We start from the raw sequence: 27,205 nt of genomic DNA on the forward strand, positions 1-27,205 counted from the left end.
TACATGAAAGACAAAGGTGCACCATTAGGTCAATCAATTATCGCGGCAGCGTGTATATGTGTCAGATCCTTATTTTTGCAACCTGTTGATAATCTCCCTCGACGCGCAGTTATGCCTCTCTTCTTCTAGGAGAGTAGCGGCTCAATTAAATACTACATCATTCTAGCGACGGGAAATATCCCATTCCGTGTTCCGATGACGCTTCTGCTACCTCACCCTCCCCACCAGCATTTCAGGGTAGCGCGTTCACTCGGAGGAAGAAAAGAGAGAAATTAAACCAAATTATATGAATCAACCTCGCTACAGTACAGAAATCTGGGCTCAGCGAACCACACTAGCTTCGAGTTCTTGAGATGGATGATGCAGGCACGGGCTGAAAGCAGAGTACGAAAGAAAATGAAGACTGAGAAAGGAGTGAGATGCTCAGACGTCTGGCAAGTCCGCCAGCCTGTCGGGGGAGGTCACTTTGCTGTGGCAGCCACTAGCTGGTCGGGGGCGGAGCTCTCCTCCGAGATGTGCTGTTATGGCTGTGAAACTGGTACTGTAGGAGGATGTCGGGTGATGCTGTGAAACTGGTATTGTAGGAGGCTGACGGATGAAGCTCTGAAACAGGTACTGTAGGAGGCTGACGGTGAAGCTCTGAAACAGGTACTGTAGGAGGCTGACGGTGAAGCTCTGAAACAGGTACTGTAGGAGGATGTCGGATGAAACAGTGAAACTGGCACTGTAGGAGGCTGACGGGCGAAGCTCTGAAACTGATACTGTAGGAGGCTGACGGATGAAGCTGTGAAACTGATATTGTAGGAGGCTGACGGGTGAAGCTGTGAAACTGGCACTGTAGGAGGCTGACGGATGAAGCTGTGAAACTGGTACTGTCGGAGGCTGACGGATGAAGCTGTGAAACTTGTACTCTCGGAGGCTGGCGGATGAAGCTGTGAAACTGGTACTGTCGGAGGCTGACGGGTGAAGCAGCCAGCAGCCTGTGGACCAAGGAAACGACAGACATTGAAGAGAGGCTGAGAGCTAGCGGACTCGGAGACTCAGAAAACCAACAGGCCAGCGCTCTGTACCCACGCTTTGCTGCCTGACATATAGCTTTCGAGATGAACGCCTTCCCGGCAGTGGATCTGATGCTGCTGCTGCTGTTCGTGCTCCTGAGCCAAGGTAGGCACTTTCTTGCAAAGTACGGTACCGCGAAAGCATCAGATAAGGAGATTATTTAGGTCGGAAGCACTGCTGGAGTGCGAGCTGAGGAAAAGCACATCACGCGTGGTCATTTCTGCCTCGTCTTGTATATAATTGTGGTGCTTGTTTGGTGGAGTTAGCACTACGAACGCACGGGAAAAAAGAACTGGCGTCCAAGTTTGCCGCCTTACTGCTGTGAAATCAGCATGTAAATGGAGTCGGCACGTTTGAGCATCATATTGGCTTTGCTGAGTAGTTCATGTTTTATGTGTAAATACAGCTATAAATTACATCTCACACCTCACTTGCCACCTCCATCCCAAATGTCAATCAGAGGTGGCCTCTGGTGTTTTCATTCCATCGCGGATTTGCATTCTGTTTTTCGTTATGCGATTCAAACATGTTTTATTGTAAATAAGATTGTCAATAATTTAGCTAACGTTTAAAAGAGCACAGCGCAAGACATGTAACCTGCCTGGACTGCTTGGCTTGGTTTCGAGACATTCTGACACATGGTCGGGATTCCAGGGGCTCTCTGAACTCAATTGTTGGGCACATTCGCGAGAGTAGAGGCTTTTCTGACCGAATTTAGTCAGTTGTCTCCTTGGCACGAGCGAGTTTTTTCAGTGAGGAGAGGTTCTCGCAGTCGGTTGTCTCGTGATGTTGTTTCCCAAATGTTTTTATCTGAAATACAGTGGAGAATGAGGCTCCTTAGAACTGAGGTTTAGCAACCTATAGGTGTCTCCCGATCTGTTGCTTTTTGCACCAGAGAGGAGAGTGCAAGGCCTATCTATACCAGGCGGGCTTGGTCGGAGTCTCTGCTCCTGACGCTACCAGAGTGGGAAATTACTGATTCTAGAATCCAAGAACTGGGTTGTTATCCCATCCTCGTTCACTTGGCAAACGTATGTGTGATCTTTGGCATATTACGTTATCAAATTGTTTTTTATTTCCTTAAATACAAAAATGGAGAATTGTATAAATATGCTGTGAGCCAACACATACCACCATAAATAAGGAAGGAGTGTGCTTTATCATGTACGTTATTTTCAATGCCCGCAACATAGCGCATTCACAGGCTTAGCAAAATTGTTCTTGTCACAAATGTTTTGAAGTCCACATTGCTGATTGGGAAATGTTCAACTTTTCAGGTCACAAATGTGCCGTTTAAATTGACAAATGCACAAAGTGTGCCTCAGCATTAACTGCATTCCAATGCACTGCACGCGTGAGTCAACCTAGAAGCACTTAAGGGTGACAGCGTTTGTGGCACACAGCGGACAGATCTCTCGTGGAGGGATTAATGCTGCTCACCTCTGCAGGGGAGGCATGTGTACAGTTAACTACCGTTTTGTTTGAAGGTGGTGGAGGCACAGAGGATTTTGTGAATTTGACCAGCATCACGTAATTTCTCAATAATGCGGCTTGTACTGTGTGTTTATGTGGTGTTCAAGACACTCCACAAATAGATTGGCGACTTCTTTCTTCAGTAAACTATCTGTAACTACCCATTTTAGTTGCTGAAAACCAGGCTTCAAAAGCATAACTCATATGGGTAGTGCAAGCGTCAAGATTAGGAATTTCCACTTAAATGTATGATAACCTTGTATGATGACCAGGCAACATTCGTGACTGTGCCGCTTCCGTTCTTCTGGAGAACAACTGAGCTCACGGTGCCTCGGGTGATGGGTTCTACTTGTCCTGAATAACTACTCCTCCATTGATGTGTTTGATTTGTCCTGGGTGCCTTTCCTCCTGTAATAGGTCATGCTTGCCCTGGAAGGTCCGCCCTTTAGTGATGGGTTCCACTTGTCCTGGGTTCCTGCTCCTCCGGCGATGGGTGCGACCTGTCCTTGACACCTGCTCCTCCGTTGATGAGTTCTACTAATCCTAGATACCTCCTCTGGAGAACGGGTTCTACTTCTCATGGATGCCTGCCCTCCAGTGATGGTCCCTACTTGTCTTCAGGGGCATAAAACAGGACTGTGCAGCCCCTGTGGTGCAAGGGGGGCATCCTCCAGGGTCAAAGACCAATGAATATCTGTACAATAAAGGAGACTCAGGGGCCCCCATCACATTATGGAGACCAAGGAAACCCTGTCGATTTGAGTTACTCCAGCGCTTGTAATGGGGACCACCTCCTTCAGTGATGGGTTCTACTTGTCCTGGGCACCCGCTCCTTCAGTGATGGGTTCTACTTGTCCTGGGCACCCTCTCCTTCAGTGATGGGTTCTACTTGTCCTGGGCACCCGCTCCTTCAGTGATGGGTTCTACTTGTCCTGGGCACCCGCTCCTTCAGTGATGGGTTCTACTTGTCCTGGGCACCCTCTCCTTCAGTGATGGGTTCTACTTGTCCTGGGCACCCGCTCCTTCAGTGATAGGTTTTGCTTATCCTGGGCACCCGCTCCTTCAGTGATAGGATTTCCTTGTCCTGGGCACCCGCTCCTTCAGTGATGGTTTCTACTTGCCCTGGGCACCCGCTCCTTCAGTGATAGGTTTTGCTTATCCTGGGCACCCGCTCCTTCAGTGATAGGATTTCCTTGCCCTGGGCACCCGCTCCTTCAGTGATGGGTTCTACTTGCTCTGGGCACCCGCTCCTTCAGTGATGGGTTCTAGTTGTCCTGGGCACCCGCTCCTTCAGTGATGGGTTTTACTTGCTCTGGGTACCCGCTCTTTCAGTGATGGGTTCTACTTGTCCTGGGCACCCGCTCCTTCAGTCATGGTTTCTACTTGCCCTGGGCACCCGCTCCTTCAGTGAGAGGATTTGCTTGTCCTGGGCACCCGCTCCTTCAGTGATAGGATTTCCTTGCCCTGGGCACCCGCTCCTTCAGTGATGGGTTCTACGTGCCCTGGAAACCCGCTCCTTCAGTGATAGGATTTGCTTGTCCTGGGCACCCGCTCCTTCAGTGATAGGATTTCTTTGCCCTGGGCACCCGCTCCTTCAGTGATGGGTTCTACTTGCTCTGGGTACCCGCTCCTTCAGTGATGGGTTCTAATTGTGCTGGGTACCTACTCCGGTGAAGGGTTTGACTTTTGCTGGGCACCAGCCAGTGTCCGCATTTAACGATGTCAAACAGTAAACAGTGCCTGTTCTAAGCTTCTCCAGCTCTGTCAGCTCGGCGGGATAGGGAGACTATTTCCTCTCTCCTCTCTTGTCAGAGGCATTATCGTGTGAGAAGCGTCTTCCTCTTGGCTCCTGCACGTCTTTATGTTGCTCTGCTCTTACCGGTTCCCATGTATTTTTAAACCCCGCGTTCGAGCTTTGAAGGTTAAGTGGTCTGTGCAGGGCAGATTTCTATATAAATGCGTGAACTCTCAGACCGGTCCGAGTGATAGCTGTTGATTGCTACGGATGCAGTGTTTTGATGGCAGCCGAGCCAGTTAGATGAACATTGTTCCATCCATTGCTCGCTGTTCCTACACGCCTCCCTCCATCACACCATATCACTCACTCCCTTACCGTCTAGTCTTTCGTCTAAAGCCGCTCCGTCGCTCTGGCTATTACCATATGTCTCAGGCGGGTCCTCGCTGTCAGCTGCCGGCTTACCTCACTTTATTTTCATTTGTCGCACCTCTCTAACACTCTGCTTAGACGGATATCACTCTATTCCCTTGTGCCTCTTGTCTACATGTCTGTTTTATTACTCTGATACTCGCCCTATCGTTCCCTCTATCGATTCTATACGTCTTTTTTTCGCCCCACTGTCCCGCACTGTCGTGAATTCCGACTTGCTATCTCCCCATCGCCTTCTTAAACTATTTTTTCATCTCAATCCTCCGAACCAGGCGTTATCTCGAAAGCACCCTTCTCTCAGAGATGTCCCTCTAGTTAACTCCATGAAACTGCTCCTTCATGATGGTTCTTGCTTTGTCCCCTCGCACACACAAAACCACACCGCCTTTTGCTTCTGGGGCTGAGAGCAGCAGACAATGCCACGGATATATATAGGGCCAATCTGTCTTTCTATTTAGGTATCCAGTCTTTCCTCTGTTCTTTCATTAATTCCCAGCCAGCTCGCACCTGCTCCCATTTGACTGTCCTGTATTACGCCTGCTTCTGTGTCTCTTGGTATGTCCTGTACGCCTTTTATCTATCTCTCGCCTGTGCTTCCTTCCACCCTCCTTGTTTCCGGTGCTGAGCACCGGCCTTATTTTTTAGGGCCGAGGCTTATTCTTCTGCCTCATGTATTTGCTGCGAGCAAAAAACACATATGGGAAAGACGGAGGAAGAGAAATACGAAAAAGCATCACAATGGGAGAAAGCTGCAAGAGTGAGCTGAGGGGGCAGGAGGGGCTTTAAATAGATTGAAGAGGCCCGAGATGGCTTCAGGATTACGCTGTCTCTGTATTCTGTACTCGCACATTTAAATGCAATAGGGCTTTGGGCATTGGCACATTTTTATTTACAAATTAAGCACTGGTTTCGGCACATCAAATCATGACACCCTGTAGTTCTCTGTGCTCCAAGCTGGAGTACCTCCCATTTAAGAGGTTATCTCTGACTTACTGAACCGGCGCAGAAGTGGTCACCATCTCATTGCACTTCCCCCTGTAAAGGCTGCCCTGTCAGCCGTAGGAGACAGAAGCACGTTTGTGAGAACCTAAAGAAATGAGATGTGGGAGAGCAGGAGAGAGTGAAATCTGGACTGGTTGGGATGATTATGTACAAACTACTAGAATTGGAACTTTGGGGCATATTTATACTATGTTTGCGCCGGATTTGTGTGTTTTTTTTTACGCAAATCTGGCGCAAACCTAACTCCATATTTATACTTTGGCGCTAGACCCGTCTAGCATCAAAGTTATGGAGTTTGCTTCATTTTTTTACCATGGAAACCTACCTTGCGTCAATGAGATGTAAGGTAGGTGTTCCCGGGCAAAAAATGACCTTAGGCATACACCCAGGGATTAAAGCCCTGACACTGGTTTAATTCAATCTGTACAGCTGCTCACAAATATCTAAAAGTAGGTATTAAGACAGTCCCATTTAGTCGTGAATTAGTGAAATTGGCCAGGGGCCGATATAAGTTAGCCCTTGAGGATAGAAGGAAGGAAATTAGAACTAGAGCATGGGATGACCTTTTGGCAGCTACGGAACTGAAGGACCCTGCACAATTCTGGAAAGTGTTTAACCATCCCTACTTCCTAGAATGTGATAATAAGGAGGATGATTGTCTGATACCTGAGAGTGTTTGGGTGAATCATTTTACAACAGTATTTCAATCTGTAAGTGACCCGAGTATGAATGATCTATTTTTTGAGGTACACAAGGTAACTACAGCCATTAAACGTATGAAATCAGGGAAAGCCCCTGGCCCGGACGGGGTCCCGGTGGACTCATTTAAATCTTTACCTGACTTGTGGGGCCCGCTAACCACAAATGTATTGATTAGCTCAGTTAAAAGTTCCATCCCCTCCTCATGGCAAAATGGCAATAATTGTTCTGATTTTTAAAAAAGGTAATAGGCTTGACCCCACCTGTTATAGACCAATTTCCCTTATAGGTTCTATGGCTAAGATTTTGGTGAGTGTTATTTTGACTTGGCTTGGGGATTGGGCGATAAAGACAGAAATTCTTTCCCCAATCCAAAATGGTTTAGGCCTGGATAAGGTACAGTAGATCAGGCCTTAAACTTGCACCTTATTCTTAGTAAATATGTCATTGCTAGGAGAGGGTCTATTCAGTTAGCTTTTATTGACTTATCTACTGCGTTTGACCTTGTGAATAGAGTGAAGTTGTGGTCACTTATGGATGCAATGGGGGTTGATCAGGATCTGCTCAAGCTGATTAAACGAATATATACTGATCTTACTATTTCAGTTCTATATGGCCAGCATGGTGAAAGGTCCCCTCCCCTTCCATTTATGCAGGGAGTTAGACAGGGTTGTACTTTAGCACCTTTTCTATTTTTGTTAGATATCCATGGCCTTTACAGTTTTTTTAGTAAAAAACGTCAAGGATTTCCCTAGGATGGGTTCTAGACAACTCCCGATTTTTACTGTATGCTGATGATGCCGTTTTAATTGCCCGCACAGCAAACGGTCTACAGAATTTATTGGATATTTTATTAACTTTTACGCAGGAGTTTGATTTGAAAGTCAATTTTACAAAGTCATATGTTATGATCTGTGGTCCTAGAAATACGCAAACTAAACGTTTTATTATGGGGGGAAATATTTTAACTAAGGTGAAAGATTTTTGTTATCTAGGACTGCATCTAAGTTCTTCCTTGTTGTGGAACCCCATCTTACTTTAAAGACGCAACAAATGGAGAGAAATATGGAAGCGATTTTTCGCTTTGCTCGTAAATTAGAACATAGACCAGTCCACCAGATTATTTCGCTCTATAAATCTAAATGCGTTTCCGCAGCTATTTACGGGGCGGGTCTCTGGGGATACACTAACTCAACCCTTTTACAATGCACAGAGAATACATTTTTGCACAGGCTGCTTCTGGTACCTAAGAACGTAGCTGATAATATTTGTCATGAGGAGTTGGGAATACGGTACATTGAGGACTTGACTTGTATCGCCCCACTCCTGCTGGATAAGAGTTTGGTTAAATCCGGCGGCTAACCTAGTGCAAGATTGCTTAATCGATTGTATCCAATTAGCCAATCATAACAAGATTCCATGGCTTACTTTTGTACATAACTCTTTTCGGAAATTGGGCTTGGAGAATATGTACCTCAAACCAGAGCTTCTGACAGCTAATGCTAAGGAAATGGTCAAAACTCGATACATGGAGTATACTGCGATCGATAGATATCAAGTAGCAGAGAAATTGAAAACATTTGATCTATATGTGCAGATTTCAACTTCGACTTTGATAGAACCTTACTTTTTTTGGTCCTCGAACCCTTCTCTGTATTCTCTACTTGTTCTTTTTAGACTAAACATGATACATTTTAGAGTGGCTTTTCCAAAAAAATGTATGTGTCAAAAAACACTACTGTTTTGTCCTTGTGACAGTCTTTCTAAACAAAGCACCAGCCATTTTGTCCTATTTTCTTCGCTTTATTCTGCTCCTAGGAAAGCTTTTATATTGCCAATTTTGCGCAAGTTACATACTATTTTTTATAAGGAAGTCCTGATTAGTATTCAAAGACTTTCATCTATACAAATGTGTCACTCAGTTTTAAGTTTTATTAAATCTGCCATTGCTGTTAGGAATCGATATAGACATTTTGATGAAGGGAACGCATATAGTCTTGCAATCTTAGTTGATCGAAGACGTGTTGTTTTAATCTACAAGGACTGTATTCTAATTATTTATATGTATATGTGCTTTTATGGCATAACGCTGAATAAAGATTTTTGACTGACTGACTGACTTTAAGGCATTTGTGCCTTATTCATCCTCCTGTCCAAAAATGACGCACCGGAGGAGAAGGACCTTAAATAATGGCGCTAAGCCTGATTAGCACCATTATTTAACGCCTGGGTCAGGGCAGGCGTTAGGGGACCTGTGGGCTAACTTCCATGGTCAGAGACCATGGAAGTAGTCCACAGGTGCTCTTCCCTGCACCCAGAGACACCCCCTGCTACCCTCACCCATCCCTGGAGGACACCCACGGATGGGGGGAGCCATCCAAGGTAAGTCGAGGTAAGTTTTTCTTATTCTTTTTTTAAAGTGCCATAGGGGGGGCCTAACTTGGGCCCCCCTACATGGCACTGTGCCCAATGGCCATGCCCAGGGGACAGAAGTCCCCTGGCCCTGGCCATTGGGCAGGGGGGCATGACTCCTGCCTTTGCTAAGATAGGACTCATGTCCATGGGGCTTGTGCGTCAAAAAATGATGCTAGTCAGGTTAGAGTCAATATTTTTGACTCTAACCTGACTTGCACCATTCTTTGACGCACAGCCCCCATGCTTCCCTACGCCTCCCCTGCCCAGTTAGCGTAATTTAGTTCAACGCTAACTGGGCCTTAACGCCGACTAGCACAATTCCTTAATTATGACACCAGGCTGGCGTCTAGGAATGGCGGTAGCTGCTGTTAAACTTTTTGACGCAAACCTGCGCTACTTTCAGGTTTGCGTCAAAAAGTATAAATCAGGGCCTTTATCTCTTGCAATCACAAACCCCTTTCAATAATACAGTCTGCATTATTAAAAGCACTGGAAATTAAGAAAGGGCTATCCCTCCATAGATCAATACTCGGATTTTGACATTTTACCAGAAGTGGCTATTTCTCCTAGAGAGCATGGCAGATAAATACTTAAAGCACATTGAGCAAACTGTTTCGCCGTGCCCAGTCTCTCGAATGTCAGATTTTAGACAAACGCCTTTAACAACTTGGAAACAATACATATTTTCAGAACAGGCTTTGAATGTTCACCCTTTAGCTTATTATTTCAAATTTTTCACAACAGGGCATGGTTATCCCGGGTCATAAGCGCACACATTATCTCTACGTGTCTTCCCCATGCCCCCACACTTCCAGTGCTATGGTTAATCAGGATGTGCCGGGGGTGGAGGGTTGTGGGGGGGACAGTAGTGGAAGAATTATCTGTTGTTTATCAAACAAGGGCAATATTTTATGAAGTTTCCAGGATATAACACAAGGTGAACGCCTGCTTTCTGGCCCAGGGCACTTTGGTGCTAATGAAGAGGCTGTAGCTGCCCGCACAGAACCTTTCGTAATAGAGATTGCACCAGCACTACTTGTGTGCTGGCATAACCTCAAGTGGTGTTCCCTCATTTGCGTGAAGGGGTGGCCCCATGTGAGTAAAGAAACATTGCTTCTGTGCCCATGCCAGATTAGGCGCTTGCACAAAGGCAAAGGACCTACTAGGAAACGCACTGACAGTGCACCATGTAGAATCAGTGCGCCATGTAGAGTCAGTGCTCCATGGAGGCACTGCTTAGAAAGAGGCAATGTGGGTCACTGGGACCCACAGGCAACTTCCTGCAAGCTGGTGGTTCCTAACTGCACCCCCCTCCAGGGGGTTTTCTGCCCCCCCCCCTTTAAATTGAGGCCTGTTGCTGCTTGCACAGCAAAAGCTGGATAGGTGGTTTAAAGCTTTAAAGCAGCGAGTCCCTCTTTCACTAATGTGTTGCTTTGAGTGCAGCCCAAGTCTGTGTTCAGCACACAGGCTTAAGCGTGCCTCATGGAGCATAGTGCAACAGTCCACCGAATCCATAATAATACCCCAGATGTTGCTTTCAACTTATAATGAACTCGCAACGAATGGAGTCCAGGCATTTGTTTTTACATCTGGATTTTATATAATATTTCCTGTGAGGAAACTGAAATGTGAGTGTAGGGCCTCACAGACATTTAGAGGCAGATTTACAAGCACCTTGCGCTGCCTTAGCACTGCCTTAGCGTAATTTTTATGAAGCTAAGGTGGCCTTTACCCTGTGCAGATTGACAAAGTGGCACAATGGGCATTGCACCACTTTGCAATTGCTTGCACCACATTATGCCTGCTCCAGGCATAATGTATGCAAGGGGGGAGTTCTGATACAGAGAGGCCTGAAGAAATGGCGCAGTGAAATTTACTCGATTTCACTGTGCCATTTTTTCCATCATTTTTAATGTCTCCTCAAGGCAAATGTTAAAATGACGCACCCATTCAAATCAGTGGGGTCCTTGTGCTTTGCTTCACTAGCGTCAACATTTTTTACTCTAGTGCAGCAAAGGGCCACAACAGCGTCAAAAATGTTGATGCTGTTTTTGTAACAACTGCTGTGGTGCGCCGTATTATAAATACGGCGCAACCATGGTCTTATTAGGTGGGGCAAGGGCAACACAAAAGAAGTGGCGCATCGGGACGGATGCGCCACTTTCTCGTAAATATGGCCCTTAATTTACTAACAGGTGGTATGCAGGTTTAAAACTTCCCTTGTGTGCAATCGGGAAACTACTCTCTTTGGGAGGAAGTGTTGAGGTGAATTTTCTTTTCACCTTGCATAGTCCATACTGTCAGAAGTCCAACTGGACACCTGGCTGCAAGGAATGATTTTTTCCGTTGTCACTCTGGGCTGCTATCCCCGAGTGACAGCAAAGAAACACAATAACTGCTTCCTCTCCACACTTACAATTTCCTGCTCTCAGAAGTCCTGCCCATGGAAAGTACGCCACTCGAGGGTAACTGGTAAGCTGCTGCTAGTGGCATACGTGCTCACGTCCTCGAGCGACAGCAGGAACATTCCTTCCCTCTGTTGCTCGTGAATTACTTATGCTGCTTTTTCACTTGACGAAGCTGGTAAACTTAAAAAACAAACACTTGCAATGCACTACGGGTCACATGTTTGCACACCTTATAAGAATCCAATATTCTACTCACTTTTTGTAATAACACTCATTACAAATGCACATTATTACTAAAAGAAAAGTAGGAATATACATTGAAATGAGCCAAACATTTATCTGGCAATATTCTCTATTCTTGTGGTTATTTATTAAGAGACTGTCTAACCTTCAGAACGAGGTTGGGAGTTTGGGACAAAGAGGCTTATTAGCTCTTCTGGTAATGACTACTACTAGCCCGGTTGGACTCAAGGTTCGACTTAGGGCCTCATTCCAACCGAGGCGGACGGCGGTCGCCGCCCGCCTGGCTGGAACCGCCATATGGCCGCTCCGCGGTCGGAAGACCGCTGGGGCCATTCTGGCTTTCCCGCTGGGCCGGCGGGCGCCCGCCAAAGGTGCGCCCGCCGGCCCAGCGGGAAAGGCCCTGCAACAATGAAGCCGGCTCTGAATGGAGCCGGCGGAGTTGCAGGGGTGCGACGGGTGCAGTTGCACCCGTCGCGATTTTCACTGTCTGCTAAGCAGACAGTGAAAATCATGGTGGGGCCCTCTTATGGGGCCCCTGCACTGCCCATGCCAGTGGCATGGGCAGTGCAGGGGCCCCCAGGGGCCCCACGACACCCGTTCCCGCCATCCTGTTTCTGGCGTTGAAAACCGCCAGAAACAGGCTGGCAGGAAGGGGGTCGGAATCCCCATGGCGGCGCTGCAAGCAGCGCCGCCATGGAGGATTCTCCCAGCCGGGGGAAATCCGGCAGAAAACCGCCGGACCCGGCTGGGCGACCGCGGCTTTACAGCCGCGGTCAGAATAGTACAGGAAGCACCGCCAGCCTGTTGGCGGTGCTTCCGTGGTCGTCGACCCCCTAAGTTCCTCTTAAAAACCCCGAGCCCCTGCTATTGGTGCCTCAGTGTTGGTAACTCTGAAACTGGACAGGCCTAATGGGAACAAACTATAGACACTCACAAAGAAGGCCCTGTCAAATTAGTGTAGTGGGGGTAAATTGCCTATTTCATAACAAAGTTAGAACCAATTGATTTAAAAATACATTTAAATAGCAACTAGAATTGTTAAGTTGATTATCAAACAAACTCTTATCAAGTCATTTGACATAATCTAGTTTGTTTTCTAAACACGTGATCTGAACTGTTTACTTGCATTCAACAACTACCCAGTAGATAGGCTGATAGCAGCCTAATATCATGATCAAGAGTGTTGTGCTAACATACCAACATTCCAGTAATACATATTTATCCTGAGCTGCTAATAGAGTAGCATGTGTAGTAAATTTCTAAATATGCGACCCTGAAAGAGCACCTCACCTTATTTGGCCCTTTTCCTCGGATCTGGTCGTAACCACATTCAAGGATCAGCGGCCTCTAAGGTTGTTGGGTTTTTATGCCATATAACACCCTTGCCGTTCACTATCGAGAGACTCAAGAATCAAGTTTAGGAAATATCTCTAAGGGCATTTTTTCTCATTGGTTTAAGTGATTTTACACGAAAATTCAAAATAAAGCCCAAATATTGCTTTCTCGGCACAGAAACATCTCCCCAAGATGTTCAACATTTACGGTTCTATTTCACTTTCTTTTCGCATGCCTATGTGGCTTAGGCGGCTGCTTTAATTATTGAGCTTGAAGGGCGAATATTAGCAGCAGCATACATGATATTCGACCTATGATAGAGCTCATTTGCAGCCTTATCTTCAGCGATTTTCCCCTTATTCTGCGAACAAGCAGAAGTCGTGGATAAGTGTACACACATTGTCAAGTCAATTTTTTAGCATTTATTATCGAGATTAAAAGCCCAGAATTAAGTAGTTCTTAAGGCTGTACTTTAAAAAAAGTTCAGAAAGATGGACTTCCCTCTTAACATTTCAACAATCACAGAGGGATGTCGCTTTGTTGGGGCTGGTCATCAGAGAGCTGCAGTATTTATGCTTTCATAGCAAATTAGCTCGAGGGCTTGATCATGAGGCATTAAAGGGCCAGATGTGCTAAGACTGGGAATAACTCAGAGAGATGCACTCCATCCAAATGAAAAAGGCCCATTTCTTCCTCGTTGATGCACCCATGCACCAAGACTTTGATGTAATTTGGCAAACAAAAAAAACCTCATTGCTAGATTAAGTTTCCTCCTGGCTTTGTTGATGACAACAAGCTTAATCACTCCCCTCCATTTCCTACAGAGCCCAAACTCAGTCCATAACAGGCAAGTCTCTGCCAACTGTAAAACCAAATCTCATTTCATGTGCTGCAATAGGGTTATCCTGATAACTGAACCTGATCGTTTTCATCAAGATATAGAACAAGTGTGTCTGGACAACCCCAATTTGGTACCATGGTCTCTAATAATAGCAGCATGTTCTCCCATCTCATCTCAGTTTTCCTTCACAAGAGCACCTCATGGCAGCTGCTGGGCAATCCCAGGTTATGTTGATAAATGTGGTATTCTGCGTATAGGGCTCCCCAGTGCATAAACAAAAGTCCAACCATCCAAGAGACCAATTTATTTCTCCCAGGGCCACTCACACATCCTATAGGAAAAAGACAAAGTTAGAATACATCCTGTACCTCACAGCACTTTCTCCAAATTAAGTTCACCTGACATTTGCATGCATATCTCTCACAACACCGGGACCTCCACCTGCCAATCCTGCGAATCAGAGACTAACTCCACTCCAAGCATGCAGCTGCAGTTGCTCCCCCATTCTGGAAAGAATGAGTCCTAAAAGTAGCAGGTTTCCACCCCAACTTCTGCAAAGCCATACAAAGCGCTGTCAACAGCTGGAAGGCAGTAACCCCAGTGGCAGCTGGCAAGCACAGCGATTGGAGGGGCGGGAAAATGAGTGGGTGTACAAAATAAATATAGCACAGTTAAATAAATACATAAATTAAATAAATAAAAAGTTACTTACCATGCTTACTGCAGACATATCTTTCTCCCTCCGGTCCTCCTCTTCTCGTGACGTCACGTCCAGGGCTCCAGGTAATTCCCTTAATCTATCCTGGTGCTGCTCTCATACTGTTGACCAGCATGAGACAAGCATCAAGACTGGAGGGAGCAGCCTCTCTCTGTGCTCCCAGGGAAACTGGAGACCTATGCAGGCTCTTAACTCAGCTGTCTAAGACACCTGGATTGAGAGGTTTATAGTGTACATGTCAGGCTGTCCTCCGCTAGACGGCCGTCCAAAGTGATATGCACTATAAACTAGCACACAGGCAGCCCACCAGTGCTGCCACTCAGCAGGCCTCACCCCATCCTGACACTTAAATACCTTTGTTACCATTTTATTTTTCTTCTCTGGGGCTGTCTTGGGGTAGTTTAAGTGGGGAGATGCTCTTCCGCCGACATGGAGAAGCCGCCCCTGCGTAACCCTGGCCCCCACTTTTGTGACAAAAAATTGCCTTGTGTCTATAACTTGGCCATTATTGAAAGCTGTGCCATTCACTCATTGGGCACGCCTTGTCTCTCCCTCCTTCCTGTAACCATATCCATTTGCCCCTTCCTGTCTGGTCCATCTTGGATTTCTGCAATCAAATACCCAGCTGCCCCCTCCAAAGACATCTCACCATGCACCACCACTGATTCACGGGCTAACTCCAGGAGCTCAGATTTTCAGAAGGCTCCAAAAAACATCCACATCATGCAGAACCACAACAAAGTCATCACAAACTTATCATAACAACAGTGAGACAAACATCTTCGAATTTCCAGTAGCAATCCAAATGTGATAGCTTCCTGCAACTCTCTACCCCTGACTATTCTCTCCCTACAGCACCCCTTCAAAAACCTCTGAAAAATGTCATCCTGCGCTGGGGCTAAATCCCAATCCAATTTGTTGTAAAATGACAAGCCTGCCAACTTACCCACTATTGTCGTGGGTGACAAACATTTATCAATTAAAAACATAACAAACCATATGGCCCATCTTTCCTGTTCACCGTTATCCTGACTCAAAGGCCTCCCTATGTGCCCCTCAGATGTCTTAAATTCTCTCCATGCCAGCCAATAGCTTCTCTTGTTGGATTCAGGTAATGACTTCTCGACCAGCCTAATCGCTCTCATGCCCTCCATGTAGGAAAGTACCATCTTGCCTGGCATGTTACCCCCATATTTCACTGTATATATGTTGTTTTAGTGTATGTGTCACTGGGACCCTGCCAGGCAGAGCCCCAGTGCTCATAAGTGTGCCCTGTGTGTGTTCCCTGTGTGATGACTAACTGTCTCACTGAGGCTCTGCTAACCAGAACCTCAGTGGTTATGCTCTCTCTGCTTTCCAAATTGTCACTAACAGGCTAGTGACCAATTTCACCAGTTCACATTGGCATACTGGAACACCCTTATAATTCCCTAGTATATGGTACTGATGAACCCAGGGTATTGGGGTTCCAGGAGATCCCTATGGGCTGCAGTATTTCTTTTGCCACCCATAGGGAGATCTGACAAATCTTACACAGGCCTGCCAGTGCAGCCTGAGTGAAATAACGTCCACGTTATATCACAGCCATTTACCACTGCACTTAAGTAACTTATGAGTCACCTATATGTCTAACCTTCACCTGGTGAAGGTTGGGTGCCAAGTTACTTAGTGTGTGGGCACCCTGGCACTAGCCAAGGTTCCCCCACATTGTTCAGGGCAAATTCCCCAGACTTTGTGAGTGCGGGGACACCATTTCACGCATGCACTATATATAGGTCACTACCTATGTATAGCGTCACAATGGTAACTCCGAACATGGCCATGTAACATGTCTAAGATCATGGAATTGTCATCCCAATGCCATTCTGGCATTGGGGAGACAATTCCATGATCCCCGGGTCTCTAGCACAGAACCCGGGTACTGCCAAACTGCCTTTCCGGGGTCTCCACTGCAGCTGCTGCTGCTGCCAACCCCTCAGACAGGTTTCTGCCCTCCTGGGGTCCAGGCAGCCCTGGCCCAGGAAGGCAGAACAAAGGATTTCCTCTGAGAGAGGGTGTAACACCCTCTCCCTTTGGAAATAGGTGTGATGGCTGGGGAGGAGTAGCCTCCCCCAGCCTCTGGAAATGCTTTGATGGGCACAGATGCTGACCATCTCTGCATAAGCCAGTCTCCAGTGTGCCCCAGACTTCTGCCATCTTGGAAACAGAGGTGTTGCTGGCACACTGGACTGCTCTGAGTGGCCAGTGCCATCAGGTGACGTCAGAGACTCCTTCTGATAGGCTCTTACCTTTCTTACTAGCCTATCCTCCTTCCTAGGTAGCCAAACTTTGTTTTCTGGCTATTTAGGGTCTCTGCTTTGGGGAATTCTTCAGATACTGAATGCAAGAGCTCACCAGAGCTCCTCTGCATTTCCCTCTTCACCTTCTGCCAAAGGATCGACCGCTGACTGCTCAGGACGCCTGTAAAACCGCAACAAAGTAGCAAAGACGACTACTGCAACCTTGTATCGCTTCATCCTGCCGGCTTTCTCGCCTTTTTCCAGTTGGTGCATGCTCTGCGGGTAGCCTGCCTCCTTCTTGCACCAGGAGCTCCGAAGAAATCTCCTGTGGGTCGACGGAATCTTCCCCCTGCAACCGCAGGCAACAAAAGACTGCATCACCAGTCCTCTGGGTCCCCTCTCAGCACAATGAGCGTGGTCCCTGGAACTCAGCAACTCTGTCCAAGTGACTCCCACAGTCCAGTGACTCTTCAGTCCAAGTTTGGTGGAGGTAAGTCCTTGCCTCCCCACGCTAGACTGCATTGCTGGATACTGCATGATTTGCAGCTGCTCCGGCTCCTGAGCACTCTTCCAGGATTTCCTTTGTGCACAGCCAAGCCTGAGTCCCCGACACTCTAACCTGCATTGCACAACCTTCTGAGTTGTCATCCGGTGTCGTGGGACTCCCTTTTGTGACTTTGGGTGGACTCCAGTTCACTCCTCTTCTAAGTGCCTGTTCCAGTACTTCTGCAGGTGCAGCCTGCTTCTGTGAGGGCTACCTGACTTGCTGGGTGCCCCCTCTGTCTCCTCGTCCAAGTGGCGACATCCTGGTCCCTCCTGGGCCACAGCAGCATCCAAAAACCCTAACCGCGACCCTTGCAGCTAGCAAGGCTTGTTTGCGGTCTTTCTGCGTGGGAACACCTCTGCAAGCTTCTTCAAGACGTAGGACATCCATCCTCCAAAGGGGAAGTTCCTAGTCCTCTTCATTCTTGCAAAACACCAAGCTTCTCCCATCCGGTGGCAGCTTCATTGCACCCTCAGCTGGCATTTCCTGGGCATCTGCCCACTCTCGACACTGTCGCGACTCTTGGACTTGGTCCCCTTCTCTTACAGGTACTCAGGTCCGGAAATCCACTGTTGTTATTTTGCTGGTGTTGGTTTTCCTTGCAGAATCCTCCTATCACGACTTCTGTGCTCTCTGGGGTTGTAGGTGCACTTTACACCTACCTTACAGGGTCTTGGGGTGGGCTATTTTTCTAACCCTCACTGTTTTCTTACAGTCCCAGCGACCCTCTACAAGCTCACATAGGTTTGGGGTCCATTCGTGGTTCGCATTCCACTTTTGGAGAATATGGTTTGTGTTGCCCCTATACCTATGTGCTCCTATTGCAATCTATTGTAACTTTACACTGCTTGCATTACTTCCTTTTGCTATTACTGCATATTTTTGGTATTGTGTACAAATATCTTGTGTATATTTGGCATCCTCATACTGAGGGTACTCACTAAGATACTTTTGGCATATTGTCATAAAAATAAAGTACCTTTATTTTTAGTATATCTGTGTATTGTGTTTTCAATGTCATATTGTCCAAGTTAAACATCACCGTCCTGTTCGCTAGCTCACTGCCCCACACAAACAATGCCTCCAGCAATGGGAAGCATTCCAAAAATACTATGCGCCTGCCTTGTTTCAACCATTGCTGTGGCCACACTTCTGCACACACAGCCCATCCCAAAAGCAGCCAAAGCCATTAACACCCACTGCATCAGAGAATATCTGCACTCAACACACTGTGTTCTCCTCCTGAAACATCACTGACATCTCATTGAAGTCATCTAAAAAGGACCTCCTCCAGCAGAGGTCAGCTCCCACTGCCATGGGAATGCATATCGTCCGGTGTGGCAAAATTGCACCTGATATGGCCATGTCCAGTCTCCTGCAAAAAGTCCATCCTACCCACACCACTCTGCACACAAAATTAAATGCAAGTTCCAATCTTCTTTCCTCAATCACGTCTTCCAAAATATTTTAAATCTCCTGAACATATTCTCTGGGCCACCTCGCTATGATGTGGTCTGTGTCCAGTTCAATGTCCAAAAAGTTAAAACTGTGTTAGGGCCTTCTAATTTTTTCTAGAGCCAATGGAAGTGCCAGGGCCTCAAACTGCCTCAAGGCCCTGGGACATTCTCCTGATCTGAACATCCTGTCAAAGAGGAAATCGGTCAAATAGTGCAACACCTCATGATACCCATTCTGCCCCATAAAGACCCACTGTATACAGGGAATAAAAGGTTCAAACAAGGCAAAAGAAATGGTGCAACCCATCAGTAACACTCTGTCAACATAAATCTCACCGTCCAGTTGCATACCAAGCAATAGAAAATCATCAGGGTGTATGGGCAATAGCTAAAAAATTGACTTGATGTCACAGTTTTCCAGTTCTGTCTCCTATCCACACAGTTTGTCCAACCTGATGGCATCATCAGCGGAAGCTCACACCACTCTTGTGTCATCTGTTGCAATGAAGTCATTCACAGACGTCCCTTCCAGCCAGGATAAATGATGTATCAACCAGATTTCCCCTTCACACTTCTTAGGAACGTCACCCAAAGGGGATATGATCAAGTCTGTCAAAGGCCAGTTATAGAACGGGTCCACAATCCTCCCTTTTTTGACCTCTTTCTGTAATTTTGCAGACACCACCTCCGGCGCTGCCTTGGTTGGCCACAAATAGTCAGCACACCTCCTACCCCTTTGTCCTTGATAACCAGCCCTGAATCACTGCCAAAATCCCCACTCCAATCTCAAAGCTATCTCGATGATGAAAGTTTATTTTATTAGTTAATTAAAACCATAAAAAGTTTTCTTTCCATTTAATTTTTTTTACAAAAACAATACAATAAGGTAATACAGTGCAATAAAAAGTCCCGAGCTTGAAATGAAATAATATGTAAAATTTCCCTTCCACATAAAAAATTTAACAGAACAATAATACTGCAATAAGGCATTAGTAGTAGTGAGGAGAGGTGGCGTGGTACCTTCTATTTATTTTGTTTTCCCCTACTTGAGCCCGATTGTTATTACCAGACTGTATTACGGCACTGGTTAAGCATCCCACCCTGCTGCCTGTGAGCCCTCCCTACTTTAGGGGGTTCTGAATGAGTTAAAGGTGTTTTGTTATCCTTGTTGCCCTCCCTATGACTGGGTTGTTTCAAGAAGCTGAGATTTTGAGCGAGAACATTTCCAACTATTGAACCAGCCTAATGTTCAGTTTTGTATTCCATGGGTTGAAAGCTTCAATTAGTGCCTGTCTACAGGATCTGATTCTTAAACCATTTAATTCTTTTTTCAGTCAAAGTATTCTTTCAGCCGCCAAAGCTGGACAGATGCAGACCACGTGCACCAAGTTTTCTTCTGCTAGGTGACATAAACAGCACTCCTGGGATTACTTGTTGCTCCTTCTTCCATTTGGGCATGAGGTCTAGTGTTGGGAGTTCACCCAGCCTGAGTCTAAGAAAGCATTGCTTGATTTTCTGTGAATAGGGACCAGCCATAAGTAGTGACTCTTTAAACGTTTTATAAGAGTTGATGATCAACCCGCTGTGCACCCTTTTCGCCAGAGAGGCCCTGTCTTCTAACCAGCTCTGCAATTTGCTTGCTTTATTCACAGCTTTGTTAAAAGCTGGGATGGGGAGAGACCGGTCCCATGCCTCATCTAAGTTCAGCAGACTCTTGCTCTTTTCTAGATACCTTAAGTAATTGCAGTTCCCTCTTTCTAGGATAATTTCCTGCCAGACTAAATTAGCTAAAGACCCTTTTGAGGCGCGGCTCAGTTTGTAACAGCATTTAATGTATGCCGCGGGTCGGGCTAGCGACTGCTTGACGAGCTTAAATTCCAGTCTGACCTGGGCTGGGGATGCGCCCAGGGAGCCGAAACACAAGCTTATAGGTCTTCATCAGAAGCTTATCCAAGAGACCTACTTCCATCCCCCTCATTATTTCGGTCCCGTATGTGAGAGTTGGAAGTAGTTTCGCTCTCATTACAGTTGTTAGGGGGTTCAGAGCGTGACCACAAATTGAGTTTGCCAGCTTACAAAAGGCATAAGTAAGGGCTTGCGATTTGATTTTTATTGCTTCTTTTTGTAGCGCGTAATTACCTCTGGCAACAACCACAACTCCTAAGTGTCCATACGAGCTTACTTCCTCTAGGGTCTTGCCATTCAAGTGCCATTTACGTTGGCTAGTCGGCCTGCGGTTTAGGGTAATCATTTTAGATTTTTTATGATTGATTTCTAATTCGTTAGATCCTGAGTATTTTTCTAATGCGTTTAGTAGTTTTTGCATGGCTATTCTGGTGTTACTAATTAGTAATAGGTCATCTGCATATAGCATATTAGATACTTGTTGGCCGCCCAGCGAGGGAGGATGGGATGATTGATCATTTAATTTGACAGAGAGATCTGCTATGTACAGGTTGAAGAGTGTTGGGGCCAATACACAGCTTTGCTTAACCCTGACTGTTGTTTTAATTGCCCTGGATAGGTGAGAGCCACCCCCCAATTTAACCTTCACCCAAGTATCAGAGTAGATCATTTTGATGGCAATTAAGATATTGGGGGTTATTACAACTTTGGAGGAGGTGTTAATCCGTCCCAAATGTGACGGATATACCACCAGCCGTATTACGAGTTCCATAGGATATAATGGACTTGTTATACGGCTGGTGGTATATCCGTCACTTCACCGTCACTTTTGGGACGGATTAACACCTCCTCCAAAGTTTTAATAACCCCCAGTGTGTGGTAGCCCCCACAGTTGTAATTTGGCCCACAATCTGCCGCGGGGGACACAGTCAAAAGCAGCTTTAAAGTCAACAAAGCATAAGTAGGTCGGAGTCCCCTTTGCTTTTGCTCTGTTGATGATCAGTCCCAGTGCCATAAGATTTGTTAATGTTCCTTGGTGCTTGGTGCAGCCGGTTTGTTTTACGGGTAAAATATTTGATTCTGTGATCAAGGCTTCTAGGTGTTTTAGCACACAGGATGAGAAGTACTTGAGGTCAACATCTAGAAGAGCGATTAGTCTGTAGTTGCTTGGGGAAGCCACGTTCCCACCCTTAAATATGGGGTGGATTATAGAGCCTTTCCAGGATGCTGGGACAGAGCCTGTTGTAAACACCTTGTTGAACATTGCAGCCAAAAAGTTGGCCCATATTTCCGTTTCCTGTTTAAATAATGCTTGCGGTAAGCAGTTTGGGCCAGGGGCACAATGCGTTTGTGATTTTCCAATGATTTTTAATAGTTCTGTTGCCGTAAATTTCAAAACTTCAGGAGCATTGGGTTCCCAGTTAAAGATGTGCCCGTGGATTTGAGGACCTTTTTCGAAGGTCAGTTCTTTTAGATGGGACTTTAAGTGGGATACCCATGCTTCCTCTGTTAAGTTAGCATTATTACCTGCTTTTGAACCCTTGTCCATTGTATTAATGATTTTCCAAAATCTTTTGGAGTCTGATGTTTTAGTCACAAAGTGTAATTGGGCCCAAAGGTCCTCCTGCTGGAGTTTTTTGAAGGTCCATAGATCCCTTTTGAACAATTTCCTTTGCTCACGCAAATCGGCCAGTATCGATCCATCGTCTGGGCATTTACGCAGTAACCTTAATAGTTTACCTACAGCTGCTTCCCTTCTGCGCACTGACTGTGGCAAAAGTAGACATTGACGATGATTTAGTTGTGCTCCCTTTTTTGTGTTGCTTAAGGAGTCTTTTTTTAAGAGATCGGAGGCAAAGTACTCCCAGACCGTTGTCAACTTTGCCCCACTTGTGGCCATTAAGTCTAACTGTCATAGAGCCTCTTCTGCCTGGCTTTCAATGGTGTCTGAGGACCATTTGAGTCGCTTTATATTTTCGGTGCCCATTGCCCCGTTTAAGGCTACCGCCTTTTCTGGCTTTTGTGGTGATGCGCGGATCCCAAATGCCTGTGGCTTATGATCGATTTCCGTATGATACTGAAAGCATTTACTAATGTATACAATGCAGGGGACACCAATGTGTAGTCTAGATAGGAGACCGTTTTCCCAGAGGATCTTGTCCATGCTGGTGGGATGTCCGGCGACTTGTGCCCATTTAGCACAAAGAGGCCAACCGATTCACAGGTGCGTAGAAAGCTCTCCCCTAACTTGTCTTTCCTGTGTTTTTTTGGGAGGGTCTGACTGCGCATCCTTGCCACTGTTTGAATATGGTCCTCACTGGGGTTGTGGAAGAGGTAGAGATTGAAGTCGCCCGTCTTTAGCCAAAAAGCCGATTTTACTGTGCTTTTTATCCTTAATAGTTGAGTTAACAATTTGTTTGCTTTGATTTTTTTATTTTTTGGATTGATGTTTATATTGACCAGGATCAGTGGTTCCTGTGTATTTTTCACCCAATCGTCCAGCCGGAGTAGTTGAAAGGATTGGTCTTCCTCTTGTACTCTGAGATTTTTACTAGGATGTTCGTACTAACATAGCTAGGCCTCCCTTCTACCTTTTTTGTAGCTGGGCTAAGATATTCCGTGAATCCGTTTATTGGTATTGATTGCATTGCCCAGGATTCCTGTAAGAGTAGAATGTTGAAAGAACTAAAGAATTTTGTTACTTCAGGGTCTTCCACCTTTGCCCGTAGGCCACCTATGGTCCAAGAACAAATGGATAATATCTCTTGTACAGGTTGATCATTAACTATTCAACTGTTGCCCATTGGTCCTGGGGGTGAAGTTGTCACTGCCCATTCCCTTTCCGGATGCAGTTGCTGACCCAAGACCACTCTTTTCCTCCCTTCTTCTCTCCATATTTGGACTCTCAGTGGGTGCTTAGGTGGTCTACTCTCACTAGACCTTTCTTCAGTGGATCTACTGGCCTGATGGACTCCTTTCAAAACCGACCATGTACCTTTAGGCTTTCCCAGGTGTTGCGAGTCTAGTAAAGGGGTTGGCTATCGCTCTCCTTTGTAGATGGCCACCTCAATGCCCCAGGCTTTCAGTAGGTCCTTCCTTTCCATGACCCACTTTGGGATATCCGGTGCTGAGAAGATAGTGAGTGTTGGATCCAAGTGTTGGTGACCTCTGGCTTGAATAAATGTTATTGCAGCGAGGTCATTCAATGCTACAAACTGTAAGTCCGGTAGAGCTTTTATGATTCTTAAAATAGCAGAACGATTAAGAACGTCTGTGGGGGACCTGGAGGTGAATTCTGGAATCCAAAGCAGCTGAAGAGTGCACTCCTGAGTGTTCGTACCTGTTATAGGTGACTGGATTTGCTCTATGTGCTCTATGTGCTGGTTTTGCTCTTTATAGCCATCCTCCCACTGACCGGTGCCAGAATTGTAACCCTTGGTGCCCACATTTGCCAGTGTTAGTCACTCATCCCAATTGATTTACACAATTAAGCACCAGGTCCAACATTGTGTGTCCCATACTGACCACCAATCTCTCTTATCTGGGGTAACCTCCCAGATTCCAGTCTTGTCTTGCGATATCTACTGCGTGCCTTCTTCCGCTGCCCAGCATTGTCACCATGGTCCGCACTTGAAAAACATCAATTGAGGGGTCTGTTGCACCACCACTCCTAGCACTTTGCATCACTTGCAGCCTAACTTCAGCATCCTCACGCACTTCTCCTTCTTCCCACTCGTTATTACTTTCATCATAATCCAAATCCAACTCGTCTTCACCTGCATTCACTTTATTCACCAGGTGCCCTGATGCATTTACACTCCTCACACCAGGCACTGCCTGTCCAACAAGGTAGGTAACTCTGCTGGAGCATTGCGTAGGCGATCCCTTGCTGTAGGGAAGGCTGCTGAAGACCCCCTTATTTCTTCTGACCAACGGCCCGGAGCTCTCATCCACCTAATTGGTGTCTCCAGCTGTCTGCCCATCTCACCTGCTGGCATTGTTGCTTTATCTATGTCCTGGCTGCTCCAATCAGGCGGGTCCACCACACAAGCAGGTCCACGAGCCGCACTAGCCCCCACAAACTTGACAACTTCCTGATCCTCCTATGCCACCCACACCCAACACCCCCCCCCCATTGAGGTGTGCCAGGGCCGTCCTACTCTCTCTTGCACCAGACATACCTTTTGCTTTTTAATTTGCTGCAACTGATCCAATGCCCTTTCCCTGTATCTCCAGGGACTCTCCCAACACGCCTCAGATTCTTCTAAAAGCCTGCACTGTTCCTTAATGCAGGTTTCCAGGTTGACGCCTTGCCATTTGCTGACCTGACCACTCCCAAGTCCTACCGGCCATTCTGAGGTTCCCATACCACTGATGACCTGATCGTGGCCTATCTCGTCTATGTTTTTATCCTCCCCTGTCTGCCTTGCAATCTTCCTTGGGGCCCAAGACCCTGCCTCCAACCCTTCCACCTGTGGTCTGTCTACTTTTAATTTGTGTTTAGCAGGCAGGCCCTTGGCTGGTTCTGCCTCTGTCCACAAACTCCCTTGAGGCACCTTCACTGAGTGGTCTAAAGGCCTCTCTTGCAGCTGGGGCTCACTGGAACTTGGGGCCCCTGCAGACTCTGATTGAACATTCGCACAATCCAAGAAATAAGGCCCCACCTCCCAGCCACGTGTTGTACCAGCAAGCCGCTTTCACGTGCGGCCTGCTGGACAGGTGCAGGAAGGCTCCATCACCTCCCCACAGGCTGCAGTCTGGCCCACCCCACTTAAGACCAGCTTTACCACACGGGGACACACATGCCATCACAGCTGCAGCAACGCTGCCCAATGCGGCCTTCATGGGGCGACACATGCAGACCCAGGCCTAGTCCAAGACATCAGGCCTGACGAGATTGACTCACCCAGTCGCACCAAGGGTGTGCAATGGGACCTGGACAGCGTCCGCCTGATCTGTGCCTGCCATCACAGATCTGGGGTATACAGGTACTGAAATCAACACAGCACTAACACCCTCACTACTGCCTACTCTTGCTGACCAAATCTTTGTCCCCCTGGTAGTGCGAAATACAAGTCAGGAAGAAGACAAACTCCCTTCCCCCACCCAGCTCACACTTATCCTGTCCTCCTGTGTTATCCCCCACATGATGAATCACGGGGGAAGATTAGGCTGCACATTTTTCTTCCCCCAGCACCCTCTATTGCAGGATGCGATAAAAGAATCACATCGCACTCTGGGAGTTCAACGAATCTGCATGGAAGTTTTCATTCAAGTGCAGATGACTTGTGATATTCATGTATTCCAAACATCCCTCTACAGCAGGGTATTGAGATTCAGCCTATCAAACACCGAGATAAAACCTTAAATTCAGCTTAGTTGTTTTCCAAGCTCAACACTTTATTACATCACTGGTTTCACACATCTGGGCTGCCTTTTAATGTAAAGGGACCAGCCTGAGATGCAAGGGAGGTAGCACTCCCTCTTCACAGGTATGTGCACCGTGCGTGTCAAATCAAAAACTGCCTTTGGGAGGATGGAAAAGGTCTGGGCCCCCCATCTCAAGTAGCAGCCTTAGAGGGTGCAGTTACTGCCCCACTTTATACATGGCATGAAATCTGTAAGAATTCTAACTGTATCTTTTACCATGAATGGATAATTTAGCATGGGTTCACAGGCAAAGGCATTTCCTTTATTTACATTCATCCAAAAAGCCCCCATGCAAGTGAGGGAATGCCCATTCAGTACAGTGTTCTCGCAAAATGAGTGGCACCATAATCCATATTACAGAATGGAGTGTGCAAGCATCTACCAACCCTTATGTAGTACCTAATTGCATGGGGGCACAGAAAACATATACAAATGTTGGTTGCCCTCTGGGAACTTTCATATTTCTCTGTTGGGTAGAGAATTAGAAGTACTGACAGGCAATTACAGTTTTTTGCTGATTATTATTTTCATTTATGAGGAAACCCCATCAGAAAACCGCTGCATCAAAGCTCAAAGCACAGTACAAATCATATTTTCTTTTCAACATAGTCCTGCCAATCTCATGTATTGATAGGGGAGGGTATGGGTGGGCTGCCTCACAGTATTAGCACTGGCAGCGGAGACGTTGCAGATGTTCGCCTCCTGTTCTAAATGATAAATTGCAATTTTTAGAATGAATTATTTGAAATGGTTAGAATATCTCAAAATATGCTACAATAATTACATTAGGAGATCTTTATGGCATAGGCAAGACTTCTTCCAGGCATATAAGCACATCTGGTAATAGACAGGTGATTAAAATGGAAGGTGCTGCTAGTTTTGGGGGGGACGAAATTGTGGATTTGGCCTTAATTGATAGCGAAATTTTAATTCTGATCTCTCTCTCACATGGATAATTGCTACGAAATGTAGGCACAATTTAACCCGACTTGTGCCTGATTGATAAATTAAAAATAGTGAACAACTAACTGATTTTTCACTTGTGCTTAAAAATGTTTTCTAGGCCCCTTCTAACATTTGTTTGTGTTTATAGTGTGTCTTTTAACAGATTCGATTGATTGTTGTTTAGCAGTTCTGAATGTGCTATGTGAATCCTTGCATAATGTAATTACTTTCTGATTGTTACTCAGTCTACAAGTGTCTCCTCATTACAATCCATTTCATACCAAC

General features: G+C 46.3%; 1 protein-coding gene across 2 annotated transcripts in view; it reads left to right on the top strand.

Moving 5' to 3' along the window:
* The first annotated feature begins 231 nt into the window (after positions 1-231).
* The window catches only part of KIRREL3 (kirre like nephrin family adhesion molecule 3), a 3,739,713-nt gene continuing 3,712,739 nt past the window's right edge, over positions 232-27,205 (top strand). Inside the window, exon 1 of one of the 2 annotated variants that reach the window (XM_069224509.1) lies at positions 232-1,164. In XM_069224509.1, coding sequence (XP_069080610.1) covers positions 1,104-1,164 — 61 coding nt within the window. In that variant the 5' untranslated portion in view covers positions 232-1,103. The remainder of the gene's footprint in view (positions 1,165-27,205) is intronic. The other variant, XM_069224508.1, reaches the window with a different exon arrangement.

Source organism: Pleurodeles waltl, chromosome 3_1, assembly GCF_031143425.1.
Source record: "Pleurodeles waltl isolate 20211129_DDA chromosome 3_1, aPleWal1.hap1.20221129, whole genome shotgun sequence".
Classification (NCBI taxonomy): domain Eukaryota; kingdom Metazoa; phylum Chordata; class Amphibia; order Caudata; family Salamandridae; genus Pleurodeles; species Pleurodeles waltl.